The 27,865-nt window shown below is 47.7% G+C and overlaps 1 protein-coding gene and 4 long non-coding RNA genes across 9 annotated transcripts; 3 read left to right on the forward strand and 2 right to left on the reverse strand.

Annotated features, from left to right (window-relative positions):
- On the reverse strand, positions 1-22,690 carry inppl1b (inositol polyphosphate phosphatase-like 1b). 5 transcript variants are annotated; one of them, XM_088597246.1, is made up of 28 exons: positions 22,396-22,689; positions 21,243-21,602; positions 19,100-19,163; positions 16,031-16,169; positions 15,508-15,652; positions 14,850-14,990; positions 14,021-14,108; positions 12,920-13,009; positions 12,133-12,234; positions 11,333-11,447; positions 11,043-11,143; positions 10,272-10,374; positions 9,453-9,649; positions 8,730-8,847; positions 7,926-8,022; positions 7,518-7,656; positions 7,011-7,110; positions 6,780-6,868; positions 6,524-6,605; positions 6,079-6,168; positions 5,328-5,441; positions 4,595-4,683; positions 4,254-4,341; positions 3,966-4,121; positions 3,233-3,314; positions 1,764-2,568; positions 1,087-1,202; positions 1-414 (listed from the first exon to the last, which is right to left on the reverse strand). In XM_088597246.1, exons 2-28 carry the CDS (start codon positions 21,377-21,379, stop codon positions 321-323), a joined length of 3,681 nt encoding a protein of 1,226 aa, XP_088453372.1. In that variant the 5' UTR covers positions 21,380-21,602; positions 22,396-22,689; the 3' UTR covers positions 1-320. The 5 variants fall into 5 exon arrangements, with proteins under 5 accessions (XP_088453372.1, XP_088453373.1, XP_088453374.1 ...); XM_088597247.1 differs by having other exon boundaries at positions 21,243-21,897; XM_088597248.1 differs by having other exon boundaries at positions 21,760-22,689.
- LOC148654070 (uncharacterized) lies at positions 413-7,628 on the forward strand. The gene is made up of 4 exons (XR_015924946.1): positions 413-532; positions 1,505-2,152; positions 6,875-7,139; positions 7,493-7,628. It is a non-coding gene; the product is annotated as an uncharacterized LOC148654070 (long non-coding RNA).
- LOC148654071 (uncharacterized) lies at positions 12,146-14,749 on the forward strand. Its single transcript, XR_015924949.1, has 2 exons — positions 12,146-12,245; positions 13,886-14,749. It is a non-coding gene; the product is annotated as an uncharacterized LOC148654071 (long non-coding RNA).
- LOC148654072 (uncharacterized) lies at positions 22,373-24,896 on the forward strand. The gene is made up of 2 exons (XR_015924948.1): positions 22,373-22,508; positions 23,157-24,896. It is a non-coding gene; the product is annotated as an uncharacterized LOC148654072 (long non-coding RNA).
- Positions 23,482-27,685, reverse strand: LOC148654073 (uncharacterized). The gene is made up of 3 exons (XR_015924947.1): positions 27,420-27,685; positions 26,824-26,993; positions 23,482-23,836 (listed from the first exon to the last, which is right to left on the reverse strand). It is a non-coding gene; the product is annotated as an uncharacterized LOC148654073 (long non-coding RNA).
- Positions 27,686-27,865: the final 180 nt, after the last annotated feature.

The following is a 27,865-nucleotide window of genomic DNA, read 5'->3' on the forward strand; positions in this document are numbered from 1 at the left end:
CACGCATTAGAATTTTATCAGTCCTGTTTTAAAACCAAAACCAGCACTGCATTTGAATGATTCATTTTGAGACTCACTGTATGAGAGACTCAAAGAAAATGGTTTGATTGTAAGAGGAGATTTCTCCAGTCCTTCAGGCTGCAAACATATCACCAGTGAACTGTCAGGTGTCCAGTCTCTGGTATTGCTGGTGAAGTCATAGGTCTTAATCTCCTTCAAACCAGGAAAGATCCATGCCTGGCAATGAAAAAAAACAGCAGGAGTCTCCTGGTTATGTTATTCCTTCCAGTTCTGTGGGACTTCAATCTGCCCCATTCCAATCAGTCCCAGATTTTTGGCAGGTTCTCCAAGATCCGCCTCCGATGAGAGCGATTGATCACGCCGGCAGCATGCAGGTCTTCGTCGGTGATGCCACTGTCAAGAAAGCATCGAGACGTGAAGCTCTCTCAGTCCCAGAATCCCCTAACATGCTTGTCATTGATTGACACAATGGAGAAGGCTGCAGTTCTAAAAGGATGCAAGTAAGCACAAAGTAAGCCCTTTCTCTAGTCGATGGAAACAGAATAATGTTCAAATGAGTCAAATTCTTCTTTTGTTTGGAATGTTTTTAAAATGTACCCATGTCAATTCACATGCAAGAGCAACTCAACACTTAAAACCATTTCCAGGAGGAGTCACATGAGTCTATTTCTTTCTTAACAATTCTAAATTATGATAAATGTGGCCCTGTGGATTGTTCAGTAAAACACCTTATAATTTTTCAAAATAATTTGTTTTGTCACTGTAGTGCTTATAGTCTCTGTTTTTTACTGCTTAAGTCTAACATTCAAAGATGTGCCAATATTTTGTACACGGAGCACGTGTGTATTGCAAAAAACCCAGAGCTGATTAAATTTCCATTGTCTGACTTGACTTTGGTAAAGGAATCTGAGCTTCTTCAAAACAGATGTAAGTTAATGTACTTAAAAGGAAAAGCTAATTAATGTTTGTACTTGCATCACCACGCTTCTGTTGGCACAGCTATTTTCCGTCTGAGGAGGGAAGGAAAGATTGAGCAGATCAAAGACTGGATTAAACCCCCCTCACCTCAGAGCCTCCAGGTCATCCCAGCCATTCAGACTAAGGCCCAGCAGGTAGCGCTGCAGGCCCAGGGCACTGAGCAGCTCCCGGAGCGTCTCAGGAGCTCCGCGTGCTTCCACCGCCTGCAGACAGGGGGCAGCAGACACAGAAACACAATTCTATAATTAATCAATCAACTCTCGCGACAATGGATGTTGAATAATCCCTAAATCACCTCATTAGTGATAGTGCTGTTTGGGCACATCTGATGAGGTGATTTGACCTGCTGAATGTCAATACTGGCGAAAAGCAAGAAGCAAACGCACTGTATGTCAGCGAGTGTTGTGCAGAGGTGCAGAATGACACACTAATTGTCATGCATAACAAGCAAAGCACCTGCCACTCCATTAATTACCGTAATTTTCTCATTATCAACATTTTCCAGATTGTTTACAGACGACAAGCAAGTTGAAATGGGCACGTTTTCTAGGCCTCTTCCAAGCACAAGTACCTGAAGAGCTGGAAGAAACCGTTTCATTGATCCCATTAAACCAACGATGAGCTTGATAACTGATTTGGAATGAAAACCTGCAGACTCACTGGCTCCCAGGACCAGGACTGCCACCCCTGTGCTACACAAGCGCTTCAGCGATTTACACAAAATGCAGATGTCCGGTCAATGGAGGGGTTGTTTCGCTAGCTACCTCTTTTTCCCAGAAGCAGCCGTGCTTGCCACTCCTCGAGGATCTGGGAATGTTGTAATTAGGATTCATCCCTTGACTCCTGGGCACAGAGTACTCGCTCCCCGTTGGCTGGAAGTCCACCTCGCTCAGCGACTTGGCGATCTGCAGGGCGGTGAGGGAGTGGTCTCCAGAAGGGCGGGTCTGGAGCCCAGCAATCCAGGGTGCAAGAGCTGGAGATCTGGACTGTGTCGGGGGCACGAGCGAATAGATCGAGGGGGGCCGGTGCGCGGAGGAGGCTGGTCCCCGATGCAGTCTGGACTGATCCGTACTGTCCCCGGGCAGAGCTGGCTGGCCCTTCGTCCACATGGCATGGCTCGTGTAGGAGTGTTTCCTCTGCTCGTGGGAGAGGGGTGAGTCATTGCCGGCGTAGCCTTCATACAGGGAGTGGTCCTTGTAGACGTGGGTGTTTGGGTTTGGGGTGGGTTTTGCTGGAGACGCCAGTGTGGGCTTGTCCTTGGCAGGGAAGAGCTGATAGGAGGAGGGGGTCTGGGGCTGGTGCTCTCTGGGGGGTTTATAATATGGGAGGCACCCCGGGATTTCGATCTCAGCAAAGTTGGATCTGCGCGGGGCTTTGCCATCAAGACTGGCTCCTACTGACACTCTGGGCAGCTGCAGGACAGAGTTCCTGCACCACCCCGCCTGCGGCTCTCTCTCGGAGAGCAGCTGGTCTTCTTCCACCTTCCTCAAGGCGGGGAGCCCTTCGAAGATGAAGTAGGCAGGGTTGGTGTAGCTGCTGGGAGCCCCACCAGAGGACGCCGGCTCACTGCTGGAACAGAGCAGAAAGGTGAAAAGTCAAGCACCCATACTGGTGGGGAACAAGAACGCTTTCCCCTTCGTCTGCAGAGCCAAGTCTACAGAGCAGACATCTTTGAAACAAACTCATCTGTTTGCATGTCTGGACTTAGCTTAATCACGCCTTTAATGATAAACAAAGACAAAGCAAAATTCGCCTCTGTTCCACTATGCCGTTATGCCATTACAGAAGAAAACTTTCAACATTTTGAATGCGTCTTTTTTTTTTTTTAGGCTGGAAATAGGTTTCTCCCCAGTTCATTCCTCACATTCAGGAGAACAGAAACCACAGCGAGGTCATCGGATGTGAGCAACTGCTGACATTCAACACATTACTAGTTTGTTAAAGTCATTCAGGAAATAGGCCAGCGTGTGTTTCTCTTTTTCTGGCTTGAACACATTGTGCCCTTGCAACACTTCAGTGTGTCCATTATCCATTGAAGGTGTGCATGTAGTTACATTACACATTGTAATATAGCACATTATCTTCTGAACTGAAGATTGAAAAAAGAACAGGGATGATAATAGCAATAAAGTGCTCTGCGGAAACGACAGATTTGACAGGTTTGGGAAAGCCTGGCTCTTGTTAGTCTGTGTTCGCAGCATGCTGAAATCACTTTATACCAGCTATCCCTCACCGCAAGCTGGGAGTATGGGTCTTCGGAGGCGACAGTCGACCTCTGACCTCCCCCTTCTCGTCCTTCTCAAAACAAAACCACTCTGTGCGAGACAGACAGGAACACGCATGTAAATAACATGTACACAACTGCAGACGTCAATCTATGCCAACTGAAACGGTGTTCAAATAGGAAGAACAGGATCACTGCAAGCAGAAGGCAGGTTGAGCACCTCAGGGTCATTTCTCAATTTTTCTGACGATGTTGGACTAATGTGATCATTAGACACACACAGAATTTTTAAATTCTCCTTCTCTTAATTACATCACTTTTTTGCAGTAAGCCCAATAACAGTGTGTGCAACTTCATTAAGATAACAGTGATATAGTGAGGTGTAGCTAGGAAGTGCAATAATACATAAATTCCAAAGTGACAGAACGTGGACCACCTAATCCTGCTTATTATATAATTAGAGCTTTGCCAAATAAAGTAGCATTTTTCAGGGCCTCCTCAGCTCAGTTTAGGGACATTACAGAATAAACTTTCAAGGCCAATGTAAAAAACTGGGCACTTTAGAAAACACAAATCTGTTGTGTTTGCAGTTCTGCAGAAGCCGTGGGTATGATCTTAGGGTCACCCTTATCTTCCCTGCCTATAGATCAGGATGCATCTGCTTGTGGTTGACATCTCAGTGCCTACTGTGGGAGAACTGAAAGAGGAAGACACTGCAGGGATAAAGGGCAGCCCGGATTACCATAAATCCTCTCCCTTGTGCGGAGTCGGTCCTTAGGAACGTGAACTCTGACCCTTCCCCGAATGGAGCCCATCTCCTCTCCGCGGTGAGTCAGGAAGGTCTCAAACTGCTCCGCCGTGCTGCCAATGAGCGAGCGCAGCGCAATGCAGCACTCACCTGCAGGGGGAGACAGATCCCCGTGAGCCCGGAGCCGGAGGAGCCTGCTTTGCAAGATATTAGTCACATGAGGTCGTGTCTCTGCCAGAGCCGCACTGCCAACGGGAGTCACGGGCCAGGGGCTCTACCCACCGTAAGACTCAAAGCCATCGCAGGACTTGACGGAGAGCAGCAGGTGCTGGTCCTGCAGGTACTCCATGACCGAGAGGAGCGGGATGAGCTGCGGACGGAGAGGAAGGATGAGGGAGGCTGGTCTCGGAGGCGAGAGGTGAGGAGAGGAAGAGAGTCACCAGAGCAGCGGAGGACCGCAGTGGATGAGAGAGGGAGCGGGGGAAGAAGAGGCAGGATGGGCAGAGAGAGGCGGGAACTGAGAAAGAGAAACACACAGTGAGCAGTTGTGCAGGAGATCAGGAGGAGAGAATGAGCTAGCAAGCTGAAATGTCTGCTGAGTCAACGAGCAGTCAGCCTCTCACCTTGGGCAGCTGTTTGGAAGACCAGCCGAGCTTCAGGAATCCAGACACCTCACAGCTCTGAGTGTCGTTTTCGCTGGAGCGGTGGAGATCTGTACAAACAGGATCACAAACAAGAGATGCTGAATGACAGGCAGGGTTAAAATTGCTGCAGCCCTAAAAAGCTGGGACACCTCGTGTGAAACCCCTTGGGATACCCCTTGCAGTGGCAAAGCCTTGGATGAGCTGTACTGGGGTCAGGTGGGCTGGAGTCTGGCTGCAAATCCTTGGCTCATCACCAACCTTCCTCTCACCTATTGTCACTGAGAACTGGATCATGGCTCCTGTTGCTCCACGACTGACTGCTGTAGGCATCGTACGACTCACAGTGTGAAAGATGGCTTTGGCAGCGATATTACTGAGGAAGCTGATTAACAATTCATGGGATTTTCTGTAATAAACTGATGATGCCAAAAAAGCTACTTAATAATTCCATTGCACTCCAAAACCAAATATGTGAAGAGGTTTCTGTTCATAAGGAACAGATTCTGGGCAATTGATTGAAATTAAGTGCACTAGGACGTCCATCAGCATATTAGCTGGAATGGCAGTGTGATAACACACTATCAAGGCTGCAAGGTAATAGATTCTGAGGCACACAATACAGAACAATACAGTTTTAAAGATAATGCCTGATATTTGAAAACAATAAAACGTAACGCAGAGTAAGACTAGTTTTACTTGTTGAGACCCCCACCTTCCAGGCAGTAGGAATGAAACTCAATGAAGAACTTGGCTTTGCTGGATGTCTTCACGATGGCCTCAATGCCTTCCAGCTCAATCCAGGCCTGTTCAGTACTGGAACCAAGATCTGCTCAAACATCGTGGAGATACAAACATGCCTCAACCCACAAACCACAGGAGCCTCTTTAAATGGAGGTTTGAACAGCATTATATCAACGGGAAGTCAGATCAGAGTGAGAGAAGGTTTATGGTTTATTTCCAATAAGACCATAGAGGAACACAGGTATGTTTTATGCAAGGAATAACTCTATAAAACACACTATGACTATGATGATCTTTGTAAGACACACCCTGTGTATACACCCATTCCCCAGGTCAAACTCAAGTGAGCCCTGCTGATGAGCCCTAACAATATCCTAACCATGTCCACTGCTGCTAATTTTGAATTCATATGCACAAATTAGAAAAGCTTATACTAGACCCTTCTACTCCTTCTTCTGCTCCTCAGCATTGTGAAGTGGTAAAAGCTAATTCATATTCATTTCCATAATTCATATTATTCCGACGTATATACTGTACGTAAATACACACGCATAATCTTTATTAACCAGTGTAACTTTTCTTGTGAATCCGAGGAAAAAAACATTATTTCCATATGTCAATGTAAAAGTATACTTGATTTGTGCTGGACTTGTAAGGCCTTAAAATAGAATATTGGACAGTTCCTCCCAGCGAGCACCAAGCCCCCACACCCATGACCTCACCTTTCTTGGAGACGAACTGTGATGTCACTCCTACTTGGAATGTTGCGAAGACGGGGGAGTGGTCACTGGTAATGACATCATCAGTACAGCCTGCGGATGCAGAGAGGTTGCGAAATGAGGGCGCGTATACTGTCCAGCTGACTCGTGGGAAGAACTGATTCATCTGAGAATATGCTGCTTTCACTGTAATGTGGCACAGGAATGGATGGTCCCTGAACCGGGCTGTGTTGGTTATGCTACAGAGAAACCACTTTGATGTGAAGAAAAAGATTGAGGGAAGATAGAAATCTGAGGTCTTTTTTCTGTTAAACCAAGAGCAAGTAAGAAGTGTATAACATTACCACATCCAAATCGGGGGAAAATTAATATAATCGGGGCCATTTGGTTATAGGTATTAGTGGGAAATTCTGAGAAGTCCTCCTTTTAAATCATCTCTTCTGCTCACCGTAGGAGGTGCACTTGATGTGTGTTTCTGGGTAGGATTTCCAGAGCACACGGTCACACCACGAGGGCACGTTGATCCGAACCTGCAGCAGTACAAGAATGCATGGCTGTGATTCCTCCGGACGCTGGGTCTAGTGCCCAAACAGCTTTTGCACCTTACAGCAAACCCTTCTTCCGAGCAGGGTCTGCTACACTCCCCCCTGGGTCCCAATATCCATTTGTTTCCATCCGACTCGGCAGAGTGGAGGCACACTTACCCCAGTAGACTTGTACTTCTGCCACAGGTAGCAGTCCCGGGAGCCCCGTTCGTACCGATAGGTGGGTGGAAACGCAATCTCTTCTTCGTCTGCAGGGAGAAAGGGAGGAATACTGAAGGGAAGTCGAGGCAGAGGCCCAAGGTTTCCGCTAGCCAAGCTGGTTTTATTTGACAGCTCCACTGTCCCCCCGGAGGGCCTAGCCAAGGCTGAGGAAGAGATCGGTCTACACACTGAAGTGCAGGAAGGCCTTCCTCTTGTGGCGCTCGCGGGTCAGCTGATCAGCACACAACAGCTCCTCAAACTCCCTCTTGGCCACATGCCTCAGGATCTCCTGCGGGGGGCGACAGTGAGTCACAGATGGTAAGTCTGGGATGGTCATCTTTCACAGTGCTCAGTGGTGCAATTTAACCATGCACTGTCCTTTCATCCAAAGGCCTATACTCTATAGGAAAGGATACGTGGTTACTGTGCACCTGCAGCCCCACTCACATGTTTAGGCAGAGGAGTGATAGAAATATTATAATAAAAATGTGAAGGAGTAGCCAATGGCTCTTGCAATCTCCCTTCTATTTCTTCACATTCTTTCATTTTTTACATTTTTCTGCTTGTTGTCTCTCCCCCACAGCAAGACTAGAAATGAAGGCTAAACATCCTCTGAATCAACTATGTTAACCAGTGGAAGCTGAAAGGTTTCAAACATGCTGTTATTAAAGGAGCCTCCGGGGCAGTGGGACAGACCTGCACGTCCAGGTCCAGGCGATAGTTGAGATCTCCAAACCAGAAGAGGTGAGTGAACCGCAGGCTGATGTCAAAGTAGCTCAGCTGCCTGTCGCCCAGGGACAGCAGCCTCAGGATGTCCTGAAGATTCTGGTTCCTCCTGTGGGCACACACACACACACAGCCCCTTATTGAGCTCCTGGGCTACAGGACAGCGCAGGGTCTGAGCCAGGATCACAGAGACAACCTGAGCCAACAGCCTTACACCAGCAGTCCCTGAGCAGCTCGGTCCTGATACAAGGAGCTGAGAATCCCCAGCTGTAGAAGGTCCATAAGCAGACCACGCAGAATGCCACTGTGACCCAGAGCGCCATGAAAGCGTGTCAGCTGGGTATGACTGGTGCTCACCCCCTGCCTTGGCGAATGTACCTGAGGGTTTTCTCGCTGCCGGAGGTCAGGTGGCAGTTGACGAACCCAAAAGAGGTGCCGTTGAAGTGGAAAGAAACGCCCACCGCGCCCTTGTTCCCTGGAAGCACAAGCAGGGGTAAAAAACACCCAGAACTTACATCTGGAGCCTCCAGACACTGCAAAACGTGAGCTTGCAGCCCCACCCGAGGCACAGGGATCTCAAACGTCCCGCAAGGGGACAAAGGATATTAGCCCACCAGCAAGTTCAAAACTTTTGCAGATGACTGCACGGGATTGGAAGACTGATGGTGTTCACGGGCATTTTTCATTTTGCCGAAAGCAGCTGGGAACAGTGCTACAAGAGATGCCGTGTAGTTTCTGAAATTTTGATTATCAGCCCATCGGGTCAGAAGGAAATTTCTTTGTTGTTTTTAAGCTGCTTGGCTTTAGCTTGTCAGACCAAAGAATCTGATGGGAACCAGTGAGGAAGAAGGAAGGCTGACTAACAGAACCAATGTTTGTTGATGAATTATTTAAGATACTGCTGTAACACAGTCACAGTCCTGTATGACCTCAGTTTCCAGGAATTTAGTAAACCCTATTACGCAATGTGCAACTGGGCTCACTATAGAGTTACAGACTGAGTGGCCTGTGTCTTTCAGAGATTAACTCAATTCAGCCTACGTTCTCTTTGCCTAACAGCCTTTTCATTTCAGTATGATCTGAATTGATCGATATTTCAGGCCTCTGCTTCTTGTGATTGCCCTGCTGGTCGGCGCTTGGTGCCAACCTGAAGCCTGTCAGGCAGGTCTTATGGTTCCCTACCTAGCGTGTTGCCCAGGCCAGTCTTCACGCCCGCCGTACTGACATGGCTGATGCGGTTCTCATGCTCTGGTTTCACAAACACTGCCAGCCTGATATTCCACAGGGACTGCAGCGCCACCTGCAGGACACAGGGAGAGCAGCGGCCGGGAATGGCTCAGTGCACAAGACAGTAGTCATCACATCTGCTGATCATGAGTCTTTCACATGCAGCACCGCTGATACGGACAGAGTAGATCAAAACCAATAGCCGATGTCATTGAGAAGTCATGCGGAAATCAAAAACATAGTACATTTGGAGAAAGACATATCTGAAAATCATTTTTAGTATCAGATGCAGGTATGTATTAGTGTTTTGTATGAGTGAGTTGGGGTAGGGAGGGGTGCACACTAGGCATTTAAGAATGACAACACACAGAGGCTTTTCAGAAGTGTCTGGGCCCCTGGTTACAGATGCCAGCAGCTCCTTGTACCCGGGCAGCCAGAGCGTCATTCACTCTTGTGGGTCTTGTGTGTGCTGGGACAGGAGACACTCCTGCACCCCCCAGCAGGGAAGAGGACTGCACTTTCCCACTGAGCCCGTGCTGATCTGTTGACGCTGAAGAGCTCGGGTGGAAACGCAAGCAGAAAGGCCTGGAGTCCCCTGAGGAGGGCAGGTGAGGATTGCAGCGCGTGTGCCCCCTGTCCTACAGAGAGGGGGGAAGAGGGGGTGGGGGCAGCGCTGACCATCTTGTAGTCGATGTGGGTCAGGGTCTTCAGCGTGGCCTTCAGCTGCTCGGCCCACTCCCTCTCCCCCTGCGGGTTCTCCTGAGTGCCGATGGCGTAGACATCGTGAGGCAGCGCCGCCGTCGACTCGTCCGGAACTCGGCCCAGGCCGGAGCAGGACACCCAGGACAGCAGAGGGCTGGGGGGCGGGGAGCCGCCTGGACATGGCAGGACAGGGCAGGACAGGGCAGGACAGGAGGGTAGAGTCACACACAGTATGAGTGCACACACTCACATGCCCACCACAGCTTGTCTGCATACTGCATCTCTGCATATGTACTCTGAGTACAGTAGGCAGCATATTAGCCAAGATATTCCACCACCTACTAAAACTATACCTTGAGCTGCTCTAGTGACCATATCTGGTGCTGGGAAATTTGAGATCTGAAATGATAAGAATCCCTCCCCAGAGGGAGAGATGAGGTCTCGCAACAGGCTGACTAGACTTCGGGCATCAGAGGGACAGATATCTGCAGTCAACTGTGTTCAAGATCAGACATGACAGGACTACTTCCTGTTTGCCACCCTCTGCTGTTCTCTTTATAATTGAAGTTCAAAGCTCAAAGATAAAATACAATGTATCTTGGAGATGCAGAGGAATTTCCTACAGAAAACAGCACCATAGAGATCGGGGTTTGGTAAATTCTCGTTCTGTTAATACATAGGTGTTTAATTTTCGTATGTACTTTTAAGCTTTTACGTGCTCTAAATTTGTTCCAACATGACCAAGCGCTCATAAGCATACGACGATCCATGGATTGAACAGTACTGCCATCTCACCCATGTTCCAGGTGCCCACGAAGACAGAGATGACGTCGGGCTCACTCTGCGGGGAGTGCCTCATCTTCATCAGCTGCAGCAGCTGGCAGAAGGCCTCCCGTTTCTGATACGAGGAAGGAGAAAGAGAGACGGTGAAGCGTTTTCTCTGTTTCTCAGTGCTCGGCTTGCTCCAAGCTAGTGAGATACCAGAAAGCACAACCTGTAGAACCAACTAATTGGTCTCAGCCTGAAGGTCCTGTCAGATGTCAAGGCAAAACAATGACAAGAGCCCAGATCGCTGTGGTTGTCTTCTCTTGTAAGTGCTATCCTGTCATGGAAACTATAGGACTACAGTGCGTTTAAAGCTGTGAATAGGAAGTATTTTCACGAAGGGTTTTGGGAGAATGGAACTTGCTGATAGGTCCCTCGACTGGGACCTTTCTTGTATGCCTCTGTTCTAAATACCTTCAAGTCAAAACCATCAAGTAAAGACTGCCTTAAATTTTAAGTGCCTGACAGAAGCATGCCACTCTTGTTTCTGAAATCTGAAAGGGTAGATGTCACTGTGGGCACACAACTGAAGCACAATCAGAGTCTAGGTGGTGGCAGGTTTGCGGTGGTTGAGATTATAAATTCATTGATCCTGCTTAGTGCCATGGTATCCAGGCAGGAGACAGAAAGCATAAGAACATAAGAAGGGTTATCAATCGGTCTATCTCTCCTGATCGGACAGTAAAGGTCAGGAAAGGACAGCCCAGCGTGAAGGAGAGGGGAGTGGGGGGGTCTGCTCACCCGTGCGCTCTCGAACACTATCTCCCTCTGGGACGTCCTGTGGCCGGCCAGCACCATCCGCAGCCTGGTGGGGGCGCTCTGGAGCTTCACCAGCTGCAGAACTGACACAGGCGGGCACCGTTAGGAGCTGGTGCTAGCTTCTCTCAGACCACAGCGGAAAAGAACGGCAGTAGGAGACGCGTGCAGGCGTGAATCAGGGCTGGCCAGCGCTATCAGCCGGAATACAGGTGTGCTGAGAGGCAGTAGTTTCGGGGAAGGGGAGAGCCGGAACGCGTGCCACACGTACTCACTCTTGTCATGCGGTACTCTCTCCTCACAGCCGACTCCAGGCTTTTTGTCAAACACCAGCAGGCCGGCGTCCACGTCCACCAGCAGGGCCTGTCTGCCGCAGTGCACCACCTTCACCTGGGACACACAAACACACAGGCGCGCTGACTCGGGCTCTGGGCCCGCTGGCCTCCCCCACCCTCACGCTCTGCCTCTCAGACTTCGAAATCCCACCCCCCCAGCATCGCCAAACATGTCTGTCCAAGGAGGTAAAAGAAGACGGCTGTCTTAATTTATTTGATTTGGGTTTCTTGGTGTGTGGGCTCATCAGCAGTGAGCAGGATGGCTCATGGCCGAGATCAGTCGTCATGGTGCTGCCACTGTGACCCGTGCGCTGAACTTTACACCCTTGCTTACTGAATTGCCCCAGCTCAGAGAATTAAAGATTAACTGTAAAAAAGAGATTTGCAATGTAAGGGAGGTGCCAAGGTAGCTTAATGCTGTGTTATTCTGACCCTGTGGTGGCAGGGGCTCCTGTGACAAGAGGAGACACGGCCTTCACTAGCAGCACTGCCTGCCTGCCCTAATCCTATTTAATCCACAGCTGAAGTGCCGCCTAATTCGGCTGGACACATCCCTGTGTATTCCTGATTCCGAAGCTGCAGCACGTGCTCAGGGACTTTTTCAACTCAATGAAGAATTTCTAAGACACTGGTCAGTCTGCACACAGGAGGTGCCGTCTGTTTCAGGAAGATGCCGAGCACTGGGCTGTGGCTCGCGGGCAGGCAGCCGCGGGTGAGCCTGCAGGAGCCCCTTCACTCACCTGGAAGGTGTGGACGGCTGTGGGCGGGGCTGGCTCGGGGGGCGGGGCCGCCTGCGAGGCCAGGTTGTGATTGGACACTGCCTCCTGCAGAGCCTTCAGCACCTGCACAACAGGTAAAAACTGCTGAGACGGCTCTTTCACTCACCCCGGATTCCACATCGCTCCTCACCAGCTGAGCCAGGGCACACCAGCTAGAGCTGTGTCCTCTGAACGTACTCACCGGCTAAAGAGTTTCTAGAGGCTATTTATTCAGAAACCCTTCTAGCATGATGTTCGGTGGCAGAGTCCATCAGAGAGGCCTGGCTTTCTGAGGTGCACTGTCTGTGGCTCTCCTTTCATCACACCAATCACTGGGGCAAAGAGAGTTACTCCCCCACAAGGTACCAGGTCGGCTGCCAGATCAGAGAAGTGCTTTGGGGTTTTGAAACTTGTCAGTGTTTCATTCAGACACAGGACAGCCTTTGGCAGTTCAGACAAAGCCTGGGACTTGTCACTATTAAATTGACTGATTTGAGTTCACATTTTACTGTCAAATAGAACTACCACCTCTTATCTTCATATAAGGGTTATGATGGGTTTGTGTGAATATGTTTCAGGTGCTCCAGTTTACTTCCAGAGACATGCAGGTATGATTAGCTACTGTAAATACTGCAGCTCCTGTCTGGGGGTCTCCAGTGGTCCTTTGTGGTCAGTCAGCCACAGCTTTCAATCGATGCTACAGTAATTCCCCTAAGGTAATATGAGCCCCTGGGAGAGTCTAGTGGCTTTATTGCATAGGCCCCAGTACCTTCTTTTCCAGGGACGAAAGCAGGCTGCACAGGGCTGAAATCTTACAGATCAGGCTGTCCAGATCCAAGTCTCCCCCCTTTCCTGTACCCTGGGAGAGGGAGAACAAGAAGGAAATGGCCAGAGGTCATCTTCAAAAAGGACAGACCAAAGGAGTCAAAAGGAGGCACAGAGAGAACAGAAATGTTGTTCATAAGGATGAAAAAAAAACCAAAAAGATTATGAGAGATAATAGATGGAGAAGACATGGCTCACTAAACAATAGACATTAAGTCACGTAAATGGACAATAAACCTATTAATCCCATGAAAGAATATAGCTCTGAATCAGAAAGAATTCCTCCTCATGTCCAGTTATTATAAAGACTGTTGTTCTAGAACACAGACAGTTCAAGGAAAACAATAGTTACTGTCCCATGTCACACTACTGTAAAAACTCAATGAAATGTATTTGCATCACATAATTCTATGCTTCTATTTAGCTTGATAAAAAGCGGCAATCGCAACTTTTGCAACTTTTTGCAATGTGAAAAAATAATAGAGGATAAAACACATTATCTTTGAATAACCGTAATACCTGTACATAGGTATACATAAATATTATTTTCTGGCTTATTTCTGTGTAAAGTACAGGCAACATCATGTAAAGCAACAACTTGTGTTCGATTCTAGACAAATAGCAGGCTAGTTTCGCTGTGAACAGTAGAGGGCGCCTCAAGACACATTTTTCACAGCAGAGATGTGTCTTCTGATACAGCTGTCAGAGGAAAGAGTCCCTGGCATACTTAATTCTTATTTTACTTCACTGAAAACAAACTGGTCTTTGAATGGCAGAACAAATACAACAAAAAAGGGATTTTAGTCAATGATTGTGTTCCATGGATGCAGAACTCTTTCTTACTGTGAAAGAAAACCTCTGAGGTACTAACAGTCTGAGGTACTAATTGTATTGGACTTGTTTCTTACAGCTCTGCACGTTTTCTGATTAGGTTTGTCCAGACAGCACCCGTGCTCACAGGTCATCTCGGGCCAGGAAATGATCATTTCTGGGGGAGAAACTGAGCTGCAGACATCTGGGCCCGAGGGTGCTAGGAAAGGCTTACCTGTGACCTGGAGGAGGTGAGGGGGCAGCTGGGATGGTCAAACACTTTGGCCAGCGTCTCCAGACTGGAAAGGGTCAGGTCAATCTCACTGCAGGCAGATGGAGAGCTGATCAGAGAGCATGATCCTGGCTACTGTAACAGTTCACCGCTGGGCCTCTGGCCCCAGTGCCACCAGCCCTGCCTGCAGGGGCTTGGCACAGAGCCGCAGGGACAGAGCAGGCCCCTAGGCACCATTAGGGCAGAGACAGTTCTGGGGCTTTGCCGAGTGTGACCAGACGCTAGCTGAACTTTGGACACAAGCTGAACGCTGGACCCAAGCTTCTGCGGGATTCAATCACTTGTTCTCCGGCACTGAAGGGCTGCAGGGGACAGCAGAAGCAGCCTCAACCAATGATGTAGAGCCCTGCTGCAACTAGTCAATCAGTTTTTTCTCCTCCTTGACATGCTCTTCTAATAGCAAGAACATACACGTTTATCACAGCCATGGAATCAGGAGGTAATGCCTAGTGCCTTAGCCCAGGGCTGAACCAATGACCCAATGACTTAAATACAGAGGTGTGACTTCCAAATGACATTTCTCTCCCCGGCAATTCTAAATAAAGTCAGCATCAGCATGGAAAGTGAAAAGGAAAATGACACATTGCTTAAAATATTTTAGAATTTGCTCACAATTCAGGAGCTGTTAGAGGAGAGCCTGTTCAGTAGTGTAATAGAAACCTTTGAAAGTTCTGTAGTTTTCCAGAATGTTTTATTATGGTTGCGGGGAATCCCGCCTTCCTGTGGTGATTGTGACCCCTTTAGGTGGCAGTGTGTAAGTGCATGCTGGTACCTGTGCAGACCCTGGCAAGCACTGCTCAGTGTCCTGTTGAAGAAGAGCAGGCTGGACCCCCCCTTGCGCAGCCCGTCCAGGTCCAGCAGCATCTCATTCCGCAGGTACTCGCTCAGCGGGCCAATCACATCCCTCGACACACTGCAGTCACAGGAACACTGTGAGCCAATCACATCCCTCGACACACTGCAGTCACAGGAACACTGTGAGCCAATCACATCACTCGACACACTGCAGTCACAGGAACACTGTGAGCCAATCACATCATTCGACACACTGCAATCACAGGAACACTGTGAGCCAATCACATTATTTAACACACTGCAATCACATGAGCTCTGAGAGCCAATCACATCGCTCAACATGCTGCAATCACAGGAGCAGTATGAGCCAATCGCAGGGCTCAACAGGAACAATACCACTACCATAAGTAAATCAGCTAATGAAAGTCCTAAACATGATGTTTCTGCATTTAAGCAATTGAAATGACTTGAGTGCCTTTTAACTGAATTGAATAGTGGGGGTGTCTAGCTGCTCAGCAATTCAACACTCACAGGAGTTTGTAAAACATAGCGTCACTGCTGACGCATTTGGATCTGACTAAAAGCCAGCGGTCAGAGAGAAGGATAGAGATTCTAGTCCTGCCCTGTTTCTGTACCTGCCAGTACAGGAGTCCTGCAGTCTCTGGAGGAAGAGGAGGTGGGGGCCCGGTAGGCTGGGGCAGGAAGCTGTGGCTGCTGAGCTGGCTGTGGCCTGCGCTGGGCTCTGACTCCTGACCACACCAGGCTTCTCATCTTCACCGTCTGCAGGAGGGGAAACAGAGTCACCGGGGCCTCTCCCAGTGTCTGATCTGCCCCACTTCACCACACGGGGTATTCCAACTCTGTCACCACAACCACGAAACCACCACAGGTCACAACTGTGTAGAACATGCCTCATTGAGCTAGCGTGCGTGTGACCTATCACCAGGCACAAAGCAGAGGAGAGGAGAAGCACACCATTACGTTGTATCTGGGGTGCTCATTCTAATGACAGGGTCTTTTAAATCCATTACCTGTCATTTATGTGACACACAAGCGAACCACTGGAAGACCGAGTCTCCGCAGGTCTGAAGTTTCCCTACTCTGACGCGAGGGTTCAGAAACCACCGCAGTCTGAGAGCGTCCAAGACGGGCCCTCACCTGAGCCCTCGTTCCCTGACTCAGCCTCGCGCAGCACGGGGTACCGCAGTGGGGTCACCAGGCCCTTGTGGGGCTGCTGGTACCCCAACACCAGGTCCGCCAGCGTCCGGAAACAGTTCGCCTGCACCCCCTGGGACGTCTGTAGGATAAAGTCACCCATTATTCTGACACAGTGCTGTCAGCAGAAAACAGGTTTTACACACTAATGGCAAAGGAAGAGCTTTTCAGTGCCTGTCTAATACTTTTCTATTATTACATAGAAATAATGTAATAATGTTGTGGGAGAGTGGAACAAGCTGCCCAGCCATGTCGTGGATGCCAAGTACTTGGTTTCTTACAAGGAGCAGCTGGATGAGGTTCTGGGATCAATTAGCTACTAATTACCGAATGGACTAAATGGGACACATGACCTCTTGTTGATACCTTTCTGACAGCATGTTCTTATTATTAAGCTGTTGCTTCTGACGATGATTATGGTGATTAGAATTATTACTATAAAATTATACTGGCTTTATTTCTTCAGAGTGGAAGAGCTATAATTTTACATCCTGGGTTAATAATGATCAAATACCTTCTAGTCTTGGTGCTGTTATTTTCAAGTGCCTCGTTCAGTGGACAGCTGGCTCTTTATAGTGCCAAAAAAAAACAGGACTGGGGGTGACACCCCCTCACTCACTAAGCCCCAGTTGGAAAGTGCACCAGAGCATTAAACAACAGCCAACTCAGATAAACTGATTAAAACGGATAACAAGTATTGACTAAAATGACCCTGTACAATAGAACAGTTTTATGTCCCTTTATTCCGCACATTATGACACATGTAGCTCATGCAACTGTCCCATGAGCTGCTCCAATCAGTAGAAAGGAGATGTATAAACTGGTATTGAGGCCACTTTTTTAAAATGACTGTGTGTTACCGGAAACATCTGACTTTTCAGCATGTGGTTTATGCTCTGAAGAGCAGCTGTTGTTCTTTTTTTTGTGCTAAATTCATATGTGGCGATTCATTCTGCTCATCCATTGCAAACGAGGAGAGATGGGTCCCCTGGGTTTCTGTGGCCCAGGCTGGGCTCTGGAACGGAAGTTCAGAGGTGCGGGGTTCTCTTTTGGAGGAAACAAGAAGTGGCTAGATCTCTGTGTGTGCTGAAGAGAGAACCAGTCCATCTGAAAGTCCAGCTGTCTGCCTGGGAGACGATGTCAAAATCAGCCACATCCTGCAGTCTGCCAGCACTGAGAAACTGCAGAGCGGGACTCAGTGTGACAGCTCTGTCTGTGCGCCGCTCTTCCGCACGAAGCCCACTCACTGAGCAGAGTCACACTGCTTTCTGCTAAAGCTTCGAACTAACAATATTAAAAATGGAAATATCAAATTGAATGTTTTGCAGATATTTCAGTACTCATACATCCATAAAGGCAGTTCACAATTCAGAACATGTTTTTGTGATGTCCAGAAATTATTTACTTCTATTTTCTGCTATTCTCTGGCATTTCAAGCCATGTTGTATCCTGGCTACAGATAGTACAAAATGTTGTGGTCAGGCTTTTAACTAAAACTAAAAAGTATGACCATATTACATATGTGCTAGCACCCTTGCATTGGCTTCCAGTGTAATCCAGGATTGATTCCAGCCTGAATGGCTTTGTTCCCTTTTACCTACAGATACTCTTAATTGTATATGTTCCTGGGTGGCCTCTGTGATCCCAGGACGCCGAGCTGCATAATGAATTTAAAAACTGATATTGATGGAGGCCTTCAGTTGCAGAGCTCTTGCATTCTGGAACGATTTCTCTATTTGTGGACATAAAGCACCAGCTCATTTTTATAATCTTCTTTCTTCATAAAAACATTTGTGTTTTCATTTGATTGTCCTTGTGGTTTTATTGCTTCATTGTTCTTGTTCTAATTGCATTTCTTCCTTTGTTATTCTTTATAGCAGTTTTAGCTTTTATAGCTATAAATCTAATTAGCTTTAGTATTTACTGTTTATATTGCCTGTTACTTTATTACTTTAGAAATGTCTTTTTAATGCACAGTGCTTTGAATCATAACTTTTCTGCAAGATATGCTCTATTAAGTGAAGTCTGATAGCACCAGTTGTGTTGTATAGACAGTGCAAAGGAATGTACTGTACATGCAGTTTTGTGGGATGGTTTTTATGTTGTTTTTGCTGGGGTTACTTAAGAACAGACAGTGCTGCTCATTAAAAAGAGAGGCCCCGCAGCTCTCTGGAACAAACACAGCACATCTTATACTCTCTTTACTGCTGTGGACATGCTCTTCAACTCTCATATGACCAAGGTTGATATTTCATTAAGGAGAACATTATTTTTCTTTTCCAGAGGAAAGCCTCCTGCTCAATAGTTGCAGGCAATCCAAAGTTTGTATTTGCAGGTGCTATGTAAAAACCACATCTGACCTCTGGGGGTACTTCTCATCAGTTAGTTTGCACAGTTGGGCTGGGATTACGATTCTTGCAACTTAAATAAATGATGCGAGCATTCGGTTTAAACATGATTTCCCTCTTCTGTTAAAACCACTATGTATCGCACTCTCTTATAATGCAAGCAGTGATTCAAGGCAGATGTAATTATGTACTAACCAATACTGACCCAGTTCTAAGGGTCCAGTGTGGCCAATATCAGGCCGATGGTGATACAGTTATGAATGAGGTTATGGAGACAAAGCCTTCAGTCCACTCCAGCTACAGTGTATATGCACTGCAATTTTATCTGTAACATCTTTTTACTGTACATCACCTTGTACAATTCTTTCTTGTTAAATACATAAGATAAGGAGACATACTGTAAGTAGAGTTAAAAAAGAAACACAGATAAAGAAGGACTGACCTAATTGTCCTTTTCATTGAAAACAGGCCATTCATGTGGGCTAAAAGTGGTCAGCTCTGAGTTCAGCCGTAACCAAGCTGACTCACTGTTTGTGTCAGCCCAGTGTTTGCTGGTTGTCTGGGGGCAGTTTTCACATTATTTCAATGGGACACCCTTTTCTTTAAAAAAAAAACTCCAGAGTTCTCTCAACACAGAAAAGAGAAACAGCCCATCAGCACTTACCTGAACTGCCAGCAGTCCCTCCTCGTCAGGCAGGATTCGGTAAGTGTGGACATGACGCTGGAAACTGTGAGGACAATAATAGCCAGTATTACCACACTCCTGCTTCCCGCCTGCTAAACGCTACTACAGGAGGACTAGTGAGCTTGTAAAAAACACTGACAGACAAGCCAGTAAACAGGAAACGATTAACAAGCACAGGCTGGTGTAAAACGTCCATGCATTTTCATTCTTTACTCTGACTCATTCTTCAAAATAGAGCTTGAAACCTATTCATGCTTCCCAAATATGTCTGGTAAACCCAACACCCATGTGATGTTTGTGCAGAGTTCCTCATGTTTGTAAAACAGCATATTACTCCCAATATCAATATAATATCAAAACTAGCTGTCTTAGTCCTGTTTAGGGCAGAACAGACAGGTTCAGAAACATGGATTTCCAAAATTTAGCAGGACCCTCATTTAAAGAAGGCAATCCAGATTTTGTATTTAAGTTCTCAGGGGAACTAGACCTTATTTTCTCTACAATTTGAAGAAACAAGCATGCAAGCAGAATTAACACATACATTTATGTATTACCTAGATGGCATTTTCAATAGTTTCAGAATGTTTTAAGGAATTAATATATAAAATAAAAGAATAAGTGGTTTGTGTGTGCTTGTGTGGATATGAATCAGTGGTGACCGCAGGCTCTTAAATTCATTCTGCAAAAACTGTTTGAAACGTCTGCAGGGATCATCTTCCAGGAATGCTGCTGCTGGAGAGAGTCCGAGTGGAAAGTGTGCAGGACAGCAGCCAGAGCACACTCCCTCCAGCAGGGCCAGGCTGGGCTTCAGGGCATCTCTCTGCTTTCCCCCTGTGTGTGTGCCCCTGTCCCCCTGCACACTCTCCACACCCTCCACACCCTCCACTCCCTGAACACTCTCCACACCCTACACGCCCTCCACTCCCTGAACACTCTCCACACCCTACACGCCCTCCACTCCCTGAACACTCTCCACATCCTTCACACCCTGAACACTCTCCATACTCTCCACACCCTACACGCCCTCCACTCCCTGAACACTCTCCACACCCTCCACACCCTGAACACTCTCCATACTCTCCACACCCTACACACCCTCCACTCCCTGAACACTCTCCACATCCTTCACACCCTCCACACTCCCTGAACACTCTCCACACCCTCCACACCCTGAACACTCTCCATACTCTCCACAACCTCCACACCCTTCACACCCTGAACACTCTCCACACCCTCCACACCCTCCACTCCCTGAACACTCTCCACTCTCCACACCCTCCACTCCCTGAACACTCTCCACTCTCCACACCCTCCACTCCCTGAACACTCTCCACACTCACCACACTCTCCATACCCTCCACACCCTGAACACTCTCCATACTCTCCACAACCTCCACACCCTTCACACCCTGAACACTCTCCACACCCTCCACACCCTCCACTCCCTGAACACTCTCCACTCTCCACACCCTCCACTCCCTGAAGACTCTCCACTCTCCACACCCTCCACTCCCTGAACACTCTCCACACTCACCACACTCTCCATACCCTCCACACCCTGAACACTCTCCATACTCTCCACAACCTCCACACCCTTCACACCCTGAACACTCTCCACTCTCCACACCCTCCACACCCTGAACACTCTCCACACCCTCCACACCCTGAACACTCTCCACACCCTCCACACTCACCACACTCTCCATACCCTCCACACCCTGAACACTCTCCACTCTCCACACCCTCCACACCCTGAACACTCTCCATACTCTCCACAACCTCCACACCCTTCACACCCTGAACACTCTCCACTCTCCACACCCTCCACACCCTGAACACCCTCCACACCCACCACACTCACTGTTTACTACCCTGCATCCTGCAGAAACAGATCCTTCTGCTGCTCTAGAACACAGCTGGCTCTGTGTTCTGGACCCTGCGTACTTATTGAACATCCAATCCCAGACAGTCACGTCAGAAGAGTTAATTCACTCCAGAACTAACTCACAGGCAGAGGCCAGGATTTTATTACGAGGCCTACACTCACACAAGTTCATTGCTCTAGATCTCGTTCACACACGTGCTGGCGATAAGCAGGGGCTGGCACTGGGCAGTTACTCACAGCAGACAGAGGGCGTAGGCTCCAGGCACTGACTCGCTGTCCCGCACCAGGAAGCTACCGTCTCTCCCTGCCCTGGCCAGCAGGTCCTCTGCCTGCACCCGACTGATGTCCCGGTGGTACCACGCTGCCATCGCCATGGCAATACCCACTAGAGATGCAGGCTAGACAGGTCTGGAGCGGCACCGGGAGGCTCTCTCGGTTTGCAGCAGCCGCTGAGAGGGATCTCCATCCGGGACCCCCCGTGAAGCAGCGAGACGCAACACTCCTGAGAACCCGCTGGACTCGTGTCTCCCACGAGGACCCAAACTCCTGAGCCCAAATGGCACTGTGTTCCTTGGTACCGGCGCTGGTTAGCATCAGCTGAGTGACAGAGGAAACCACTTATACATCATCAGCCATCTTCACTCACTACGAGACAATGCAGTGCAAAGCACGCAGGGAAGACAAAGCAAAATGACTCCGATCCAGACAGCAGCCCTTGTCTTTGGATTGATCTGCTCCCAGACGAGAGCTGTACCTCTCAGCCGGCGTCGGGACTCTCCTACGCCAGCCCACGACGGAGCGCAGGTGCAGGTTTTTTATTTAGGGGAACTGTTGCCATCCATCCGAATTTGCATCTCGTCCCCTCAATTCGTAGGGCTGCCCGAGGCAGCAGCTGAATCAAGAAAAGAAACGAGGCTCTTCTTTTGCAGCAAAGCGAAAGAGCAGACCCAAACAACCCGCTAGGAAGAAAAAAAACTTTCTATGCAAAGCCCATCCTACCAGTCCTGGAGACGTCACTTAGGACCCAGCTTTTTAAAAGCACAGCAAAGTCTTTTAGCACAACTTGACAAAATGTGTGATTCCTGCAATTTCTCTATATATGGGCGTGGAACGCCCCTATGAAGTTCAGCTGACTGCTGTACTTCTAGTACGGCGCCCCGGGGCTGATCAGTAACTCATGCTCAACCCCCCCCCGGCCTCCTGGGACGCGTCTCCGGTCTCTGCACCCTTCCCCTCTCCCAGAGGCAGCGTGTCTCTGGAGCTCTCTCACGCATCTGCCGCGGAGAGGAACAACAGCTGCCTGCCCCCGAACAGCACGGGGAGAGGAAACAGCTCTCAGCTCTGGAAGGCAAAAAAAAAAGCCAACAGCACAACCTCGCTCTGGGTTCACCTCTGCGTTTGAGAAAATCCTCGCGCACCTCCGTGCTGTGACCTCTCTCCAGCTGAGCACGACACCTGGCTGCTCTGTCACCTCCTCCCCTCCAGCAACAGCTACCAGCCCAGGTGGGGCGGCCCGGCTTGCCTCTGTCTCACTTTCACTTTCTTCTCTTCCAACTTTTTTTTCCTCTGCTTGTTTTTCTTCCTTCTCTCCTCCCCCTCCCTCTCTCCCTGGTCGCTCCTGCTGGGTACACAGAGGCGGCGGTGCAGCAGTTCTCCATATGGCTATGATCATCCCTCACTTTGGTTTCCAGCCTCTGCTTTTCTGCCCCCCCTCCCCACCACCCCGCCCCTCCTCCCACTCTTCTCCTCTCACAGCCCTGCGTCTGCAGGCGCCCAGACTCTGCTGCCTCTCTTAATAGCGACTGGCGGCTATGGCCCCAGACCTCTCTCTCCTCCTGCCTGAGCAGTCTGGTCTCGCTCTCCGGCATTTTCTCGGCCGGCGCTCGTTCGGGGCTGTTCTGCCTCTCTGGGTGTCCCGGGATGTTGGAGATATCTGTGCTGCTCCTTGCCCTGTCCTGCTTTCCAAAACCATCAGCTCCTTCAGTTCTGGTTGGATTTGAAGACAGTACAGGGGGAGGAGGTGGGGGGGGAGAGAGGATCTGGACTCCGAATACATTTCCTCCCAGCAGTTAGGACCTCAGGTGTTTGTGGTGAAGCATTACTGACTGTGACACAGCACACAGATGATACTTTTGTTTTCGTTCACCTCAGGGCACTTCCTGCATCCTGGTGTCATCTGGGAGAAAGGGCCGGGAAGGCAAGTCTTACATCAGCCTCCAACGCGCCAGTCATACTGAGAAAGGCAGAGAATTAGAAAACTGCTCTCGAGTGGAGATCTGCATCAGTGAGCAAAGGAACACACGAAGGCTAATTCCACACTGAAAAACAGAAAAATAGAAGTGTTTCACCTTTCTGTTTTTCAAAGTGGAATTAATATCTTCACTGTGTATCACAATTACATTATTATGGGGATTATAATAATTAGAAATCCTACCAAAGCCAGGACAGGATGAACATCCATTAAGTGAACTCCAGAAAATTCATTTTGTATTTATTCCATGCCCTTAAATGGGATTTTACTAAGTATGTCCAATGAGCCATGTCATGGGCAGGGAGCTGACAGAAAGGTGAACAAGATAGGTGTCTAATCATCCTTTTCCTGGGCAATGTCTATTTGCTTTCAAATTGCAGATCCTTGTCATGTGGGATTCAGTCCTGTTCCTCTTCTCTGTTCACTGGTCTCTCAGCTCTAGATGTTGTCCCAGTTCACCTCACAAAGGTTCAGTGGAGCTCAAGTCTGGTCAGTAGGACTATCACATCATAAGTTCACATTTCCCAAAAAAGCCATTTTAGCAGAGTAGCATGAGGACTTCTAGATTGTTGTCCACGTCCTGCAGGAAAGATGGATGAAAGTCAGGATGAGACTACAGGAAGAGCAGTCAAGTCCCAGGACTTGATCAATGTAGCACCACATGGTCAGGCTGCCATCTATCACTATACATGGAGCTCTGCAGTGCCTAGACATTGTCAGCCAGATCATAACACACCAAACCTTGATTCTTCATGAAGATGACTTGATTCACTGCTGGTGAGTGTTGCTCATGCCATCTCAATCTGTAACGTAGTTGAACACTGGTGAGCTCTGGGCCCCTGTGTGGTCACCTGTACTGGAAACCACAGCTGTTTAACTGCCTCTCCACACTTGAGCTGCTGGTGTGCAGTTTGTGGTGCCCTGGAGTGTCGGATGCCGTGGAACTGGCAGTGTAAAAAACGATCATGAAGATGGACAATGCTGAAATGTCAAACTTAGTGAGGTGTCTCACTACAAATAAACACCAAAATTCATAAAAGAATGGGCAAAGCACTTTACCAATTGCGGGAGGTGTGAGTGTGACTGACCCTTCACTTCAAAAGAAAAGGTTCACAAGAGGTTCTGTATTCTGACGTAATTATGGTTTTAACCGGACGCAGCCTCTATCTCTCTGTCTGTAATGGTCAACAATCTAGAGGGCTTTGCCAGACATTGTCACGATTGTAGTCCTTCCCCCTTAAGGGCGCTCCGGCTTGTTCACATTTTAGTTGATTTTGTGCACCTGCTCCCTGTTCCTGCCTCCTTACAAAAGCCAGACGCTCACTCTGTTCCGGGCTCTGCATTGGATTCCTGAACCAGCCCAATCCGGGACCTGGAGCGCCTGGTTTCCCGCCCCCCCAATCCCTTCCGGATTGTGTCGTCTGCATAGGGTCCTGAAAGACGCTTCGTAAAGGACATACTGTAACCTATACTGCCCAGAGGAGTGAAAAAAGTCTGATAGAGGGATAACCTGTGTTTTTTAAGTTTGTATGTACTTAGTTTTCCATCTCAGTGCTGTTTACTGTTACCCACTACCCTCTCAAGTGCCACAGAATTATTTTGTGGTGTGTGTTTCAAAAATAAATCATTTCATAACTTCAGGATTTTGGTTATCGCCTTAGTTGATGGGAACTGATTACTGCCTTTTATTATGGGCCAAAATAAAGTCTCTGTTTCGAGAAATCTATTTTGGAGAGAGCTTAGCCATAAGTTGATTAGAGTGAGTTCTCTACTAGAGCCGTCTCCTTCAGCTAACACATGCTGCTAAGATACTAGAAGCTCTTTTTTAAGCAGTTGCATTTTTTTCTGAATACTAAAGGATCCCAACCTTGCTTGTCCATTGCTAGAGTGTCCAGGTTTAGAGTTTTGAGACAAAAAAACAAAGATGTACTCACCCCCAATAAATTACTCAGTCTGGGACTTCATTGTATTAACTAGAGATCAATCATATTATTTTATGAAATAGACCAGAGTGCAGTAATACAAATTCATCTAATTTTCTTATTAAGCAGTGAACTTAATGTCTTCCTTGGAAAGAAAGTGGATTCTAATTAAAAAGCTAACAGGAATTACATTTGAAAGTATTGTATGCATTATACTGAAAACATGTCTGGGGAGCAGTGGTTAGTACTTGTAACCTGAAGGCTGTCAAATCCCATGTCAGATACTACTGTTATCTGTTATACCCTCGAGCATGCCACTTCACCAGTACTGTATAAATGTGTGTAAAAGTACGTTGCTTTAAATAAGTTTATATATCTTATGTTTTTCTTTTCCCTCCTCCCCTTCATTCTGGGGGGTCTCCCTTGGGCTGTGTGTAAATAGAAACGATGCAAAATGTCTTGTTTCTGTGGTACAAGAACATGCAAAACGGCTCACATCGGCCTGCGAATAATAACATCTGCTTTATCACTGAATACCAAGTCTCTCTCCACAGAGATGCTAGAATAATTGTGCACAAGCTTGACTGCTGGATGTGTTAAGAGAAATAATAATGGGATTTTATTCATAACATTTCAGACCAGTAAATAAACAGAAAGGCAGTTCTTAAAATAACATCGGCTTAATTTATCCTGGCAAACAATGTATTCGGTAAATACCCCAGTGTGTTGTGGACATATAACCAGACATGAACTCATCTAAGAAGGCCAGGTCATCCACTTTAATTCAGCCCGTCCCTAGCCTTCTTTAGAGATAACCTGCCCAATGGAAAGTCTTGCTGAGTCATTGTAAATGGAGGTCTGGTTATGCACTAGCCCAGAAGGGCACCTGCTGGTGCCTCTTGCCTAGGGACATTGCCTTGGTGAAAAGAAGACAGGAAATTAAACCAAATATTTACAGTTCATTTTTTGGCTCACTGCAATGTACAGTAGAGTGAAGTGAAATCTGCTGACCAATCATAAATCACTAGGAGACCATTCAGAGGACATTCATCATTTAAGGAAGGAAAAAAGAGTCTTAGAAGTTGAATGGCTTCTGCATTTAATGGCAATGTTGATGAGGCACCATCACTTGTGTAAGAAGCTCAATTAATTATTAATAATGCCTTTCATTTTTATAGTGCCTCCCATCCAAACAGATCTCAAAACCCTTTACTCATAGGACAGGACTAAGACTTTTGGGCTTAGTCTTGTGCCTGGTGATCAAAGTCTGACCCATTCAATCAGCATCAGGCCCTCCATTATGCACATAGCCAGGAATGTGTTTGTGACTGCTCCATTTCAAGCTTGGCCTTTTTTCACCTCGTTTCACCTCAGCTGTGCATGCACCAAGGAGGCAGGCTGAACAGCAGAAACGAGAAAGAAACACCTCCCACAACTATCTGCAAATGAAGCTTCTCTAATATTTATCAGCAATTAGAACTAAGTTTGTTGTGTGGCTGATAAGGAAGCCTAGGAGAGAAGCTTAAAACATATTGGTATTTTATGCACATTTTGAATTCTAAAAGGTTATTGTGGTAGAACATGGAAATTCTTCAGCTCTTAAAGGACATTCCGTTTTAAATAAAGATAAGAATAGGAAACATACCAGTTTAATTTCAGGGAATGCTGACAAATGTGCATTGGTCTGGACTCTTTTCTGAACTATCTGGGCTCTCTTACATGGAGCTGGGGAAGAGGACTGGATGAACACAGCCTGAGGGCCAACCAGGAAGCCCATTCTTTTTGACAGATGAAAACATTTGCTGTTAGTTAACCCTGTAAAGAAAGAAGCAAAGAGTGACTCACGCAGGAGAAGCCGTGGGAAACTAGCGGGCACCTCACTGATTCTCTCAGAGAACATTCATTAAACTGCTGGTCTAGTGGCAACTGAGGATTTGGAAATTTCACAGCCAAGTGTTTTCTGAAGTTCTGCACCACTGTTCGGTAGTGAAATGCACTGATGCCAATCAAGAACGGTTCTACAATGCTTTTTTTTATTCTTCCTTTAATGCGATCTACTGCGGAGTCTCGTAATTTCTGTTACTAATTAAAATCTGCAGTAACAATTGCCTGTGCCTGCCCATCGTGGAAGGAGACATCAACCACTGAGTGCGTCTCCCATATGTACAGAGACACAGCGAAAGAGAGGTTTATTTTTGGAGAAAGGTGCTAAACTGGTTACATCCTTGTTATCGGCAATACCGTTCATTCTGCAAGGGCCCACGTGGTGCGAAGCTGCAGCAGGAGCGGCGGTTTCCAGGAAGATCCAGGACTGCTAGAAAGTAAAAGGGTGGGGCGGGGTTTTCCAGCTCCTGTTATGAAGGCTCTGGACGCACACATGAGAGCCTGCTAGTTATTTAAAGGCAGAGGCTACCAGAGGATAACATACAAAGGGAGGGAAAGGAAAAAACGAGGAGGGATTATAATTACTGCCAATTATATTGTTTTTCTCCCTCCTGCTAAAAAAAGCAGCAAGTTCTTAAAAATGCCAGAAGAGTGGAAACGTTCAAGGCCAGAGAGCAGCTGTGGAGGTTTTTTAAGCTACACCCCCACCCTCCCCCCCCCCCCCCAACCTCACGCCCTACACACACACACAGTGACTCAGAAGAACAGAGAATAGTTTTTTACTCTGGGATTGATTTAGGCAT

This window comes from Lepisosteus platostomus, chromosome 10, assembly GCF_059453375.1.
Source record: "Lepisosteus platostomus isolate fLepPlt1 chromosome 10, fLepPlt1.hap1, whole genome shotgun sequence".
Lineage (NCBI taxonomy): Eukaryota > Metazoa > Chordata > Actinopteri > Semionotiformes > Lepisosteidae > Lepisosteus > Lepisosteus platostomus.

What these genes read in the sequence shown, in the direction of transcription:
- inppl1b (XM_088597246.1), bottom strand. Translation starts at nt 21,379, where the DNA reads ATGGCGATGGCAGCGTGGTACCACCGGGACATCAGTCGGGTGCAGGCA. An exon ending in GGCAGCGAGAAAACCCTCAG is followed by an intron (nt 7,657 to 7,925) that starts GTACATTCGCCA and finishes GTGTGCCCACAG; the next exon opens with GAGGAACCAGAATCTTCAGG. An exon ending in GAAGGCCTTCCTGCACTTCA is followed by an intron (nt 6,869 to 7,010) that starts GTGTGTAGACCG and finishes TTCTCCCTGCAG; the next exon opens with ACGAAGAAGAGATTGCGTTT.